The 13947-nt window shown below is 36.2% G+C and overlaps 2 protein-coding genes and 2 non-coding genes across 4 annotated transcripts; 2 read left to right on the top strand and 2 right to left on the bottom strand.

Moving 5' to 3' along the window:
• Positions 1 to 1293: 1293 nt before the first annotated feature.
• On the bottom strand, positions 1294 to 1366 carry TRNAA-AGC. Its single transcript has one exon. It is a non-coding gene; the product is annotated as a tRNA-Ala (tRNA).
• Positions 1367 to 1671: 305 nt separating this feature from the next.
• TRNAA-AGC lies at positions 1672 to 1744 on the bottom strand. The gene has a single exon. It is a non-coding gene; the product is annotated as a tRNA-Ala (tRNA).
• Positions 1745 to 8383: 6639 nt separating this feature from the next.
• Positions 8384 to 9144, top strand: LOC115971950. Its single transcript, XM_031092074.1, has 2 exons — positions 8384 to 9081; positions 9132 to 9144. Exons 1-2 carry the CDS (start codon positions 8384 to 8386, stop codon positions 9142 to 9144), a joined length of 711 nt encoding a protein of 236 aa, XP_030947934.1.
• Positions 9145 to 10191: 1047 nt separating this feature from the next.
• On the top strand, positions 10192 to 11529 carry LOC115974405. Its single transcript, XM_031094754.1, has 2 exons — positions 10192 to 10533; positions 10676 to 11529. The coding sequence occupies exons 1-2, from the start codon at positions 10198 to 10200 to the stop codon at positions 10724 to 10726; spliced, it is 387 nt and encodes a 128-aa protein (XP_030950614.1). The 5' UTR covers positions 10192 to 10197; the 3' UTR covers positions 10727 to 11529.
• Positions 11530 to 13947: the final 2418 nt, after the last annotated feature.

Genomic DNA, 13947 nt, shown 5'->3' with positions numbered 1-13947 from the left:
GTCTTTTAGATTTTTGAGGTATTTTGTATAAAAACCAAGATGCATGCACTTTATTCCTATTAAGCATAGATGCATTTTTTGGGTCTCTAGTTTAGAAGCAATCATATTATAGAATCAGATTATATATAATATGATTCTTCCGTATTTTTGGTTGATTTATTATTGTCCATAAATTTTGAAAGTCAATATTTGTATCATTATTCTAACATTTACAGTATGTTTTTAATTTGGTTTTTAGAGTTATAAATGGTGCTAAATTGTGGTAATCTTAGAATCGGGTGTGTAATTTGTGGGTTTTGTGCGATGTATGAGAAAGTTAACTGAATGGATATAGCAATGAAGTGAATAACTAAATTCTTTCAATTGAACTTGGTATAATAGGTCAGGTATACTCACAAATCTCTGGATGTTGTGACACTTCTTACCAAAAAAAGCTTATGTAAATGAAACAGGGCCAGTTTTTTTTTTTTTTTTTTTTTTTTGAGAAATAAAACAGGGCCAGCTTTGTGTTATACGATGAAGAGGTCCAAAGATGATCAACAAGTTCGGCTAGGCCCAATTTGCCTAGGTCCAAAGCTGATGAACAGGTGCACCTGTCAATGTTAAATATTAGAAGCAAGACGAGTAAACAACAAAGCAGAAGGGAATACTTCCTGGGCTCATGATTGATTTGGTCTATTATGGCCTTGGGCCATTTAACATAGAAAGACTAGGAGAGGAATAGGAAATAGCTAATACGTAGGCCCAGTTTCAACCATAGGTTGAGAAGCTTAGTATTTATACTGCTATTTAAAGGTTTCTCATCTTTAGGGTTCTTATTTTTTTTGGTTCAAAAATATTTATATACCTCTATGTTTATGTAGAGACAAAGTTAAAGGATAATCCGGTAAAAGTACAACTCTAACTCCTACTAAAACATTATCTAAAAAATATGATCTATCTCCTATTGATTTTCAAATTAATTTACCTATTTATAAATTAGAATCTTAAAATAAAAATTATATATATAAAATAAAAAACAAGTTTTCTTTTTTTTAATAAACGTGTAATATTTGTTTTTTTTTTTTGAAGCTAGTCTTGTGATACTCCTAATTGTATTAATATTTTTAAATACTTAATATTAATGAGAAAACGTATAAACCTAAAATTAAAATGAATGAAAATGAGGACACGATAAAAAATAAATAAATAAAAAAAAGGCTTTATGGCACGCGTGAAGAGAGCTGGTTGCTTTTGATGGCTTCAGTTTATTCGGATCAATTAACGCGGAAATAAAAACAAGGGAAGAAGAAATGGAGATGCGGGGTATCGATCCCCGTACCTCTCGCATGCTAAGCGAGCGCTCTACCATCTGAGCTACATCCCCATCACATAGTTTCATTGAACCCTTGTAATCAATTTTATTACAATTTTCAATTCATTTGAAGTCACAGTTTATACCAGTCCCTCTGAAGCTCATACAGGAGACACACAGAGATCACAAATCACAAAAATGTTGAGACGTCTACTGCTCCAAGCTCCCACTTCTTGTCGTCGACTCTCCAATGCTTACCGCTACTCCGCACCATCACATTCACCTCGTTTCTTTTCCTCTTCTTCATCGTCCCAAAGCCCGAACAGTTCTTTCATCGAACACCTACAGGACAAATGCAATTTAGGAAGAATAAAAAGTGGAGATGCGGGGTATCGATCCCCGTACCTCTCGCATGCTAAGCGAGCGCTCTACCATCTGAGCTACATCCCCATCTTGCTGTTTGATTTCACGCTTATGAATGTTTACGCAGGCAATACTCGAAGTGTCGCTTTAGCTTCTTGTAGTCGATTCTCTACTACCACCGCATTCGACTTGTTAGCTTTCCATACCATAGCACGTTTCTTTTCCTCTTCATCTTCTCAAATCCCAAACAGTCATTTCGTCGAACACTGAGAGGACAATGCAAACGACTCCACTTCTCCACCCTCCGCCACCATATCCGTCCACCGTTCTGGACTTTACAACTCACCTGTCAACAATCAATCTCAATAAGAACAAAATTTAGATAGAACAAACCACGTGGCCGTACACCAAGACCCACGAACTTTATCATCAAATTTTGAAGAGGTAAGATAAAAAATCTGAAATCTTTTGCACGGTTCTAATGGTAGTTGCTTAACACATGTATTAGTAAATTCATCTGATGTTTGTCTTTGTGTTTAGTTTTTTTTTTTTTTTTTTTTCACGACTTCTTTAGTGTTAAATGTTTGTTTAAGGTGACGTAGTCATGAATGTAATAACTGCTTCTTACACATCAACAACATAGAAATTTTTTGTTTTTTTTTTTGTTTTATGTTTAATTATTATAAAATTTGTCATTTGAAAATATCTTATTTAGTTGATACTGAAATTTTTTTTATTGAAAATACTGTAAAAAATAAAGCTAAAAGTTAAAAAACTTATTGAATAATACAATAGAATCCATAAATTGTATAAAATAATAAGACCTACAAATAATAATAAAAATAAACAAAAAACTCTAACAAGTTTCAACTTTCCTCACTTTCCAAACACACTCAGAAAAGCTAGTTCTGGTGCTTATTTGGTAAAAGGTAAGACAAAAAGCAAGTGGTTGAAGCAAACAGTTTTTCCCAAACTGAGGAAGCTTGAATGTGATATAAAGTTTATAACAGAGTGTAGTTATTTGCTTTTTTGATTAATGGGTTGCATTACATGATTTTTTTATAGTGAAAGACAAATCGCATACCAGTTCTTATGTTGACATGTCCTTTCTGTGATTTAAAAAGCTTGATTAATTTTTGTCTAGTCTAATGTTATGTTACTAGATTGAATTGTGTAATTTTCTGGTATAAATTCATATCCACAATTAATTTTCTAAAATAGCTTATTTAGTTTTTTGCAAAAGCCTTTTTTTTTCGGTACTTTAACAAAGTGAGAAAAAGTAAGAAAAAGTGAAGTTTTAAAAAGTTGTATATAAAAACTAATCCCAAACACACATTATAGCTTGTGGGTGTCATATCTCATGTTGAAATAATGTGAATCAAGTTTTATGTCATGGGCATATTTTAGTCTGCTACCTTACGGGACTCTAATAAAATCTGAAAAATAATATGGTATTGAAAATTCACTGTTAAATAGTATGAATACTGTGAAGTACGTTAGTATTGCAGGTGATTTAAGTTAAGAGGTTCAAATAACTTTTGTAATAGTGCTGAGCTGCAGGGGAATAATATGCTTATAGAATATTGTGGAATTTATTTTGAGATTGGGGTTAATGGGCTGGGCTGAAATTTGATATGAGTAATATCAGTATGAACTATGATATCTATTAGAGAAAACTTTGTTGTGGCCTTGTTCAAAGTTTTTATACTTGAAAGAAAGACATTAGTCTAATTGACTAATTGCCATGTTTTTCCTACAATTTCTTGTTTTTTAGAATACATATTGTAGTTACTTTATTTGTGAGTGTTTTATTATTTATTTATTTTTGGATTGGTGCATTATGTCATTTGATGTGTGTAACTGTGTTTTGGGAATCTCTTAAAGGTGGTGTTAGGATTTCTTTGTTCCTATGAGAGTTTAGGTTGCGAGATTTATGAGATTAAAATTGCTAGTATTAAGTTGTAATCCTTGTCTTAAATGACGAGAACATTGAGACTTGAGCTCCTTCAGGGCTAAGATCTTAATCCTGCTGGTTTTCATGTAAGGGACTTGTGATATGAGTCATTTGTTAGATCATGAGATTTTATTACAAATTAATTATATATTGAATTGTTATCTACAATTATATTTCTCAAATTTCTCAACTGAAGCATTTCCCTAAGCTTTTGAAATATGATTATATTATTTCAATTGGTTGAGACTTAGTTACAGTTCCTTAAGTACAGTACCTTAGGTCCAATTAAATCAATCATGTAGTTGCATTGGTCAATAAGTTATATGGTTGAATTTATTTTTCCATGGGAAAAGATAACACTATCTTGTTGTATTAGTCAATGCAACAACATGGTTGAATTTAATTGGAGAACTTAAAATACAACACCTAAGGAACCGTACTAATGTTTTATACATTTTAATTATGTAAGAATAATTACATGTTTTAAGAGAATGCCATATTAAGAATGTTGTGGAGGTGCTAAATTACATCTAAAATATTTGAAATTTTATGGATTTGAGAGTATAAATGAGCATTTGTGGTGGCATGCTGTGAATTTAGCCGGTAAGGGCTAACAATAATGGTCTTCCATGGAAATAATGTTTTGGCCACTGAGCGTGAGAAGGAAAGTTATACTCATGCTTGTTTGGCACAAGGCCAGCTTAAGTTAAAGCCAATCACTCCCATTGTTGATGAGTTACCTACGGATTGTGATGAGTTATGATGAAATACCAAGAATACCGGAACTGTGGAGAATGTTGGATTCTTGATCTAGAGAGTTAGAACTCTCGCTAAGCTTACATGCTTATCAAAAAGGTTAACCAAAGATATTATGTGACGAACATTTATGTTATTATAATAATGAGAGAAATATTCTAAAGTATCTAGAAGTATGGATTAAATGATTATACTGCTATAGTGTATTAGTTTTATTTTCTTATGACTGAACTTTGTTGTTCCAAGTATTGCAGTACATGTTTGTTTGTGAAAAAGCATGAATTGAGATTTTCTTTATTCTAAGAAAGTTTTCTTGTAGTGTATCCACAGAATATAAAAAGCTTTAATGTATAAATACAATCTTACTAAAAATTCTCCTGTCACCTAACCCTAACAGGCTTAGCACTCACCCTTGTCTATTTTTAAGGAACTAGTGTTCTTTTCTTGAAAGCAATGACGGCGATAGAGATGACAAGAGGATCTGTAATTCCCTTTATCTTTATTTTTTAGATTTGTGAGGCATTTTGTATAAAACCAAGATGCACTTGATTCCTATTTAGCACAGATGTATTTTTTGCGTCTCTAGTTTGTTGGAACATGTTAAACCCTTGATATTTTGTTGTTGTTGTCGGTGGTGGTTTTTTTTTTTTTTTTTTTTTTTTTTGATGAGTTAGAATTTTGTTGCATATTGCTGAAATTTAGAAAGAAAATATTTGTACGTTACATGGAGATATTCATGGAGAAGATTCAGTCCTTGATGATTTCCTATCTACTTAGGGATGTAACATTTTAGATGTTTTGTTTTTATTAGGAAAGAATAGAGTACTTGTCTACAAATTTGTTTTGGTTAATATTTAGTTGAACTTGGTATATCTACTTAGGGATGTAACATTTTAGATGTTTTGTTTTTATTAGGAAAGAATAGAGTACTTGTCTACAAATTTGTTTTGGTTAATGTTAGTATTTAGTTGAACTTGGTATAATAGGTCAGGTATACTCACAAATCTCTGGATTATGGATTGCGGTTGTTACACTTCTTACTTACCAAATAGATCTTATGTAAATGTTAGTTTCCCAAGAATATGCAATAAAATCATTTATATCATATAAATTTATATAAATTGTATAATGAATTATCAATTTATCACGTTAATGGAAAAAATTAACAAATGCCTTAATGGCATTGGTTTATGAACTATTTTTAGAAACTTTTTATTTAATTGCTTTTTATATTTTCCATAAAAATAATATTAAATTTTTTTTAAAAAAAATAATCCATTAACAAATGCCCTTAGGGAACCTGTTAAGGTGTTAATAGGACCCTAATGATACATACAAGAATTTGAATCAATTATGTTACGTGTTGCATATTTGGGTCTTCTCTTTGAGGTTTCCTCTCTTGAGTCTCTCGAGTCTTCCTCTCTCTAGAAACGTAGGAGATCTTCTCTCTCTCAAAGCATAGGAGTCCTTTTTCTTTGGCCCAGATTAGGTTGCTTGTTATCCTATTCTGATGGTCAACTGATATGCTCAAGCTAGGATGGAACAAGATCTAATAGAAGGGATAAAGCACATGCGCCTAACCAAGGATGAAGAAGTTTAGATTGCAGTTGCGAGGTAAGGCAGAGCTGAAATATTGGAAGAATGTGCTCTCAGTCTGGTGGGCCGATTATGAACAAATAGATATCAAAATATAATTCAATGTCTAGGAGAATGAGAGACTTGAATTTTGGATGTCTCATTTGAAAATAGTAGAAAATACCAACCAATAAAGCTATAAGGCTCTTGGCTTAGGAGGGTTTTGGATGCTAGAGTGGTGGTTATGTTTGACATTTGGGGACGTGCATTTGGGGACGTGAAGTGTTTTAAAAGAATCTGGAAAGGTTGAGGATGTTAGCACAGCGGCTGAGGAGGCTTGAATGTGGTATGAATTTTATAACATATTGTAGTAATGAATTATATGCTTTCTTGGTTAATGGATTGCAATACATGATTTTTCTTATAGTGAAAGACAAATTGTATACCAGCTGTTATTTTGACAATATGTCCATTTTATGATTAAAATTCTTGAATTATTGTCTATTCTATGATTAGGTTGCTAGAATGAATTGTGTAATTATTATCAATTAAAAAAAAATTTAGTTGTGTAATTTTTGTTGGAGAGATAAACACTTTGGGGAGATTACTTGAATAATTATTATAACATATAGAGATACAATTTAACCCAAAAGGCTTAAGCCTAATGTGTATGTGTTCAATTCTATTATTATATTAACCACTCATTATTTTCATCATTAGTTAATGTAGAAATTCACTCACACGTGTATACCCAATAATTTTTTTGTATTTGTTTGCATGCACAATTATAAATGGATTGGCTTGGAAAAAACATATCATACACCTAGTTGGCGGGTGTCATATCTCATGTTTCAATAAGGTGAATCAAGTTTTACAGCAAATGGACTGCTACATAATGGAGAATAATTTTTCTTTTAGGGCCTAAATATTTCAAGGGCGTATTATAGTCTGCCACCTAATGGGAAATTTAAAAAATAATATGGTATTGAGAATTCACTGGGAAATATTATATATGCTGTGAAGTATGTTCGTAAAATTGCAAGTTATTTAAGTTAAAAGGTTCAAATAATTTTTGTAATAGGGCTGAGCTGCAGGGGAATATTATGCTTATAGAATACTGTGGAAGTTTATTTTGAGACTAGGAGGCTGGGTTGTGCTGAAATTTGACATGAATAATATCTAGTATGATATCTATTATCTATTATAGAAAATTTTGATATGGCCTTATTCTATGTTTTTATAGACGTTAGTCTAACTGCCATGTTTTTGTACAATTTCTTGTTTCTTAAAGTATTGCAGTAACTGCCAGTGCCATGCATGTTCTTCTCTTCTTCTCAAAAAAAGAAAAAGAAAAAAGAAAAAAAATACTGTAGTTGCTTTGTTTTTGAATGTTTTTTCTTTGGATTGGTGCATTATGTTATTAGATCAGATGTGTAATTGTGTTTTGGGAATCTCTTTAAGGTGGGTTAGGATTTCTTTGATCCTGTGAGAGTTCAGGCTGCAAGATTGATGAGATCGAAATTGTTATTATTAAGTTGTAATCTTTGGCTTAGATGACGAGAACAGTGAGACTGTACATCCGTACCTAAATTGTGCGCATTTCAATTATATAAAATAATTAAAAATTTTAAGAAAACGATAAATTAAGAATGTTGTCGATATGCTATGTTACATCTAAAATATTTGAAAAAAATAAGTATAGATTTGATAGGAAGAGGAAATTAACAATATATACTGGTTTGGTTTCCATGGAAATAGTGTTTTGGCCACTAAAGCCTCAGAAAAAAAGTTGTACTCGCTATTGTTTGGCACAAGACTAACTTAAGGTAAAGCTAATCACCCTCATGGTTGATGAGTCATAACTTATAGGTTGCGATGAAATACTGAGAATCTTTGACACTCTGGAGATTGTTGGATGTTTGATTGGAGCTCTCACTAAGCTTACATGCTATTGCTTATCAAAAAGGTTAAGCAAAGATATCATATAACGAACATTTATGCTATTATCATCGTAAGATAGATATTTCTAAAGTATCTAAATATTATATATGAATAGGATGATTATACTGCGATAATGTTGTTTCCTTATGAATGCACTATACTACTATGTTGTTCCAATACTAGTGCAGCAGCTGTGCAGTTCATGTTTGTTAGTGAAAAGCATGAGTTGACATTTACTTTATTCTAAGATAGTTTTCTTGTCTTATCAAAAAAGAAAAAGAAAAAAAAAGATAGTTTTCTTGTAGTGTATCTACAAAATATAAAAGGCATTCACGTATGCATACAGATTCTTACTAAATTCTCATGTCACCTAACCCTCATAGGCTTTACAACTCACACTTACCTATTTTTACAGAAAACAAGTTCTTTCTTAATGTTAGAATATGTTGAGTTAACTCCATAGTCAAAAAGTTTACTGTTCACGCAAAGAAAAAGTTGTGATGGAAGTAGAGTACTGTTCAGACCCACCACGATCCAGTGAAGAAGAAGATGAGCTTGGCCGGAGTGTTAAGAAATTCAAGGAAAATCTTGGAGCTAGGCAGTTCTCCCAACCCCGTGTACAGATCAGTTACAGAGATAGCCTTGTAGGAGAAATTCCTGGTGCATATGAACAAGCATTTAAGTTTGAGAGAAACAGTGAAGAGGAGTATGAATTGGATGAGGATGTTGAACCACTTACTGAAGGTATGGCTGAAGTGAGATTATCCAAGGAAACAAAGTCACGGATTAGGGAGCCTTGGTTGAAGGCTTTGATAGTGAAAGTTTTTGGTAGGACAGTGGGTTTCAACTACCTTACTTTCAAGATCAATGCTTTATGGAGACCATCTGCCTGTATGGACTGTGTGAACTTGGGAAAAGATTTTTTCTTGATAAAATTCAGCAGCATGGAGGACTATGACAAAGTTCTTCGAGGTGGACCTTGGTTTGTGGGGGAACACTTCCTTACAATTAGGCCTTGGGAGCCATATTTTAAAGCTTCAGAGGCAAAGTTTTCCTCAGTGGCAGTGTGGGTTAGATTACCTGAGTTGCCCATTGAGTTTTATGATCGGGAAGTGCTCAAAGAAATAGGCGAGGCAATTGGGCCGGTGCTCCGCATTGATGCTTACACAGCTACAGAATCTAGAGGTAGCCATGCAAGGTTGTGTGTTCAAATAAACCTTGAGAAACCCTTGATAAAATGGATAAGAGTTGGCTGTATTAAGCAACAGGTTTTGTATGAGGGTATATTGATGCTTTGCTTTTGTTGTGGAAGGTTAGGCCATAAGCAAGAGCAGTGTTGTTATAAGGTCAAGCAAACTTCGACACCTAGGGAAGAAGGTGAATCATTGCATCATGAAGAGAGGGCTCAGGAAGAACAAACAGATGGTGGCTTCGGTCCATGGATGTTAGTTATTAGGAGACGAGGTCCGGCAAAAAATGGATGAAACAAGACTCCCATTAAGTTTGGAACTGACCAGGACGGAACTAAGGGCTTTTTGGGAAATCAATTGCCTAATTTAAGTGTGGTGGAGGATAACCCAAACCACAAAGCCCAAGGTGTAAACCAGGTGGGGAAACCAGGTGGGGTTTTAGGTCTATGTTTTTTACTTGAAAATCATCTCTTTTTCCCTTGACATGTTCTATTCCCATTTGTTTATGTTTATGCTTGCAATTGAAAATTTTTTTCCTTTGATTTGTGCCCCTTTTTTGCTGATGGTGTGTTTTTTTTTTTCCTAATGGTTTTGCAGATAAGCATGCCGCGGTTCCCAACTTCAATCTTGTCAACCAGTCGAGCTTAGACAAGATACTGAAGGCTGAAGTGTTCGTTCACAGTGACGGCCAACTAAGAGCAGCACACCTAATCCTAGGCTACGCTCCGCTCTCATCCAACCAACCATTCTTTCAGTGCAAGGCCGAGGACGAAGCGACCCCCTCACAACCAACCACCAAAGGGGAAGAAGAAGAAGAAAAAGTAGTTGAAATTTTTTATTCCGAGGACGATTTTGAGGTGTTCAATCAACCTCAATCTCCAGAGGCTTCCACTAGTGACTTCAGTCACCTACCTTCTGCTGAAGTAAGCTAGATACAAGGAGATTCCTCCATTCCTAAAGCCATGGGGATACAACACAAGCCCAGGACTGGTCTTCTAGAGGTTATGGAGTCTCAATCTGGGAGCAAGGTGCTAAAGAAGACTACTAAGGCCAAACTTCCCCCCCCCCCCCCCCCCCCCCCCACTCGACCTTTCCGATCTGACCCTGCCAATCACAAAAGGAAAATGGATCAAAAGAGTCATGAAGTGGTGGAAGGAGGGAAAGACCCCTTCCCTAAGGAGGTCGAGCTCCAGAAGGGAGCTAAGCAAGCCAGGGTAGCACAAACCTTAGCAGATAAGAGAGGTGACTCTCAAGTTGGGGCCCCCACCTACACGCCTATCCTGGTGCTAGATGGAGCTCCCTTGCCTGTTGATGCCTCAATCAAAAATTTTCAGCAAGGAAGGGCCAAATACATGGCCGATGCAGTGAAGCAGGCCTTACTGCTACCCGAAGACATGGCTGACATAAGGTCAATGAGAAAGCACGAGGTCTTCCTCAATTTAAAGAGAGACCTCACCCTGGTAAGCTCACTAATTGCTCCCTTTCCCCTCTTTCATTTTATTATTATTTATTTTTATTTATATACTCATACTTATGCTTTTTTATTTTTATACTCATTTATATTTGTTTTCCCTAACCTTCGTACTTCTCCTTCCTTGAAAGGTTGTCCAATCCGTGCACAGGGTTGAGGAGATAGTGAACAACTCCCATTGAATGACGAAGGGCGAGGAGGCCAAATGCATTGCCGCCGTGGAGGCTTTTAGGGTGGATGATAAAAAGTCCCAAGAGCTAACCACTAAGTTGACCAAGGCTGAAAGGGACAGGAAAAGTGCTGAGGCAGCCTTATATGGGGCAGAGAAGCAGGCTGAAGCCCAGCACAAGCAACTTCGCCAAGCCGAGGCTGATCTCGCTGCCGCCAGAGATTAAATAAAAACTCTGTCAAAGAAACTGGAGGAGGTCGAGAAGGCCAAGGATCAAGCAGAGCAAGATGGGTATGAAGTGGAAATGGCAGAGACTGAAGAAGCCCTTAGGGCTGAGGTCTCGGAGGTGTGTAGGTACTACTGCCTTTAAGTGTGGAACGAGGCCCTCAACCAAGTTGGGTTAAGGCCTCCTCTACCCTTAAGAGAGCAGAAAGTGTGTACTATCCTCCAGCCATTCGCGCTTCAGGCTCCTCGAGCTCCAAGGCTGACACTACCTCTAAGGAGGCAGATGCTAGCAAGGAGAACCTAGCCAAAACTCTTCCTTCAGTCCAAAGCCCATCCAAGGAGGCAGAGCTGCCTGAGGTTGCTGAGAAGCCAGCCGAGATGACCAAGGAAGTGGCCCATGATGCCATCTAGCCCCGAGCTACCCCTAAGGACCCATCCAAGGAGAAAGAGGCTTCCCACAATATGGAGATTATGCTAGCAACTCTCCCTATACCAACCAAGGAAGACCTTAAAGGTAAAGGTCCAGCATCCTCCAAGGCGGCCTCTACCCAACCTTCCAAGATTCCAAAGGACAAACTTGTAATAAAAATGAAGCCATAGGTTGTCTTTCTTTTTTTTTTTTTTTAACTGTTGTTTTTGTTTCCAAGCTTTGTAATCCATTCACCCTTTTATAATGTATTTGCCTTTTTCAGAGGCTTGGCTTAATGATAATTGTAAGCTTTTCTTTCATACTTGTGATGTTTATATGGATCCCAATATAGCTTATGTTTCATTTAACACTTAGCCAACATGACAATGAGATATAGCTCCATTTAGTTATTTGCATGAGTGGTAGCATAGTTACCACATCTCACATGATCAACAATAAGATAGGTTAAACCCATTAAGTCCACAATCTCAACAAAGTATAACCTTAACCTTATAAACAATCTCAACAAATGGGAACAGAACATGTCAAGGGAAAAAGAGGTGATTTTCAAGTAATAAACCTAGACCTAAAACCCTACCGGGTTTCCCCTCTCTCGTTGAGCAGGGGAGGCCATCGTGCCACTCTCTTGAAACGATCAGGAAATCTTTGTTTATGCCTTTATTGGAGTCAAGGAGGCATGAAATGAGCCTAACCTCAGGGTACCTAGTTTTTAGGTAGTAACCCTGCCTTTTTAGGTGCTGGAGGTTATAGACCCATTTGACATCATGGTGGGTAATGTTTAAGCCCATTTTCTCATTAAGGGTGTCTACGCTTCCTAAAATCTTAAACATATTCGAGGCACATTGGGTGGGAGCTAATCTGTGAGCCCTTAGGTAATCCCCAGTGACTGTGCCCATAGGGATCCTCATCCCTCCCTCTAAAAAGGCAATCATAGGGATGACCACTTCTCCCTCCTGCCTATCAGTATGCCAGTCCCCTTCCTTACAGTACCTAATGGAGACTCTTGGCGGGATTCTATATTAAGCTTTAAAGTTCTCTATACTCTTTGCGAAGTCTACCAAGTAAGCGAATCTACCTATATTTAAAGGAGGGTTGGGGGTATTAAGATGGTAAAGGGGAAACTAAGAAGGCCGAGGAGAATAGGACACAGAGAAAAGAAAAGTAGAAGGAAAAGTAAATAGAAAGGTTTAAAAAGACTTACGCAAAGAAGAAAACTCTCTTCGGACTGGCTCTTGATATTTGTGAGGGCACAAGTGAAGTGAATGAGTGCACAAGTGAAGTGAATGAAGCGATCAACAGTATTTGTATCAGAGAGAGAGGGACAAGCGGGAAAATTCTCGCTCGAGTTCCAATAAAATCCCCAACCGTTGGATCCACATCGCACCATAGAACGTGGAGAACATGGAGCCGCAGAAATTTAATAAAGGTGTGTCTCGGGTGTCAAAGCGTCAAGAGCGTGCGTTGGGCAATTAAAAAGGTACTTGCACAAACAGAGATGATGTGTGATAAAAGAGAGATAATTGTAGTGTGTGAGAGTGCTTTTTTCTTTAGCACACAGGCCCAAGGATCCTGGGCCAAATAGTTGTGTTTTGGTGGACTGGGCTTGGTTCACCGTAGCTAAATGGGGGCTGATTACGAACCAAGTTGTGCGCAAGTCACATAAATCTCCTCAAGGCGAAAATGCGATTCCTCCTAAGTAATAAAATACCATTATAAGTGTTTTAGTATCATAAAATGACCCTTTACTCTTACAAAATAAGTAAAATAGATGTTCATAATATTCACAATGAGAAAGAGATTGAAATATAATATTTAAAGCTTATCTTTTATCGTATAAACATTTTAAAGAATTCCTTCACTTGGTACCCCGGGCGTACTGTCGTGGGATCCCGGGACGTACTGTCGTGGGATCCCGGGGCGTATTAGGCCTGTAAGAACCCAGAATCTCTGGTTCTCTGCACTATACAATCTTTCTCCATGCTTGTTATGCAATGGAGTTTTGTCCTTTCCTTTTACCTCTATAGGTCCTACACAAGAACAACTATACAATGCACATATCTTCAAATAATTGTTAGTTTCTTAGATTAGGATATATATATATATATTAATACATATACATATATGTAAATGAATTTCATGAGAATGATTCAGCCACGAGGATCCTGGCCCCAATTCTCACAGACTTATGCTTTTGCACAAGACTTGTGGGATTTGGAACTCAAGTCTGAGTGGCTTTGCTTGGGCAGGGACTCAGCTTTACAAGCAAGAATATATATGTATTGAGCAGCAAGAAGCAGTAAAGAAATATGCAAAGTAATTGTTAGAAATTCTCAAATCAATATGAGATATTTCATTATTTTTCTTGATTGTGGATTACAAATGTGCTCACTAAGACGTGATACAAGGTTCAAATAAGTTCAAAAATTACAGACTTTGATGGCTATTCAAGCCTCTAAGACTTGCAAAGTTTGAATCCTTTTGAATCCAAGTATGTGCTATAGTGGCTGTTTCTGGGATACCGGGAGACATTCCTCTGTTTTTCTTAAATTTTACAGAGTTCTAATGACTCTGTTATGATA

This window comes from Quercus lobata, chromosome 2, assembly GCF_001633185.2.
Source record: "Quercus lobata isolate SW786 chromosome 2, ValleyOak3.0 Primary Assembly, whole genome shotgun sequence".
In the NCBI taxonomy this organism is placed as follows: Eukaryota; Viridiplantae; Streptophyta; class Magnoliopsida; order Fagales; family Fagaceae; genus Quercus; species Quercus lobata.
This window is presented reverse-complemented; position numbering and strand designations above follow the sequence as displayed.

Excerpts from the sequence above, each read along its gene's own strand:
- LOC115974405 (XM_031094754.1), top strand. The coding sequence starts at position 10,198 with ATGGATCAAAAGAGTCATGAAGTGGTGGAAGGAGGGAAAGACCCCTTC. Across the intron at positions 10,534-10,675 it reads TAAAGAGAGACCTCACCCTG|GTTGTCCAATCCGTGCACAG; the intron begins GTAAGCTCACTA and ends CTTCCTTGAAAG.
- LOC115971950 (XM_031092074.1), top strand. The coding sequence starts at position 8,384 with ATGGAAGTAGAGTACTGTTCAGACCCACCACGATCCAGTGAAGAAGAA.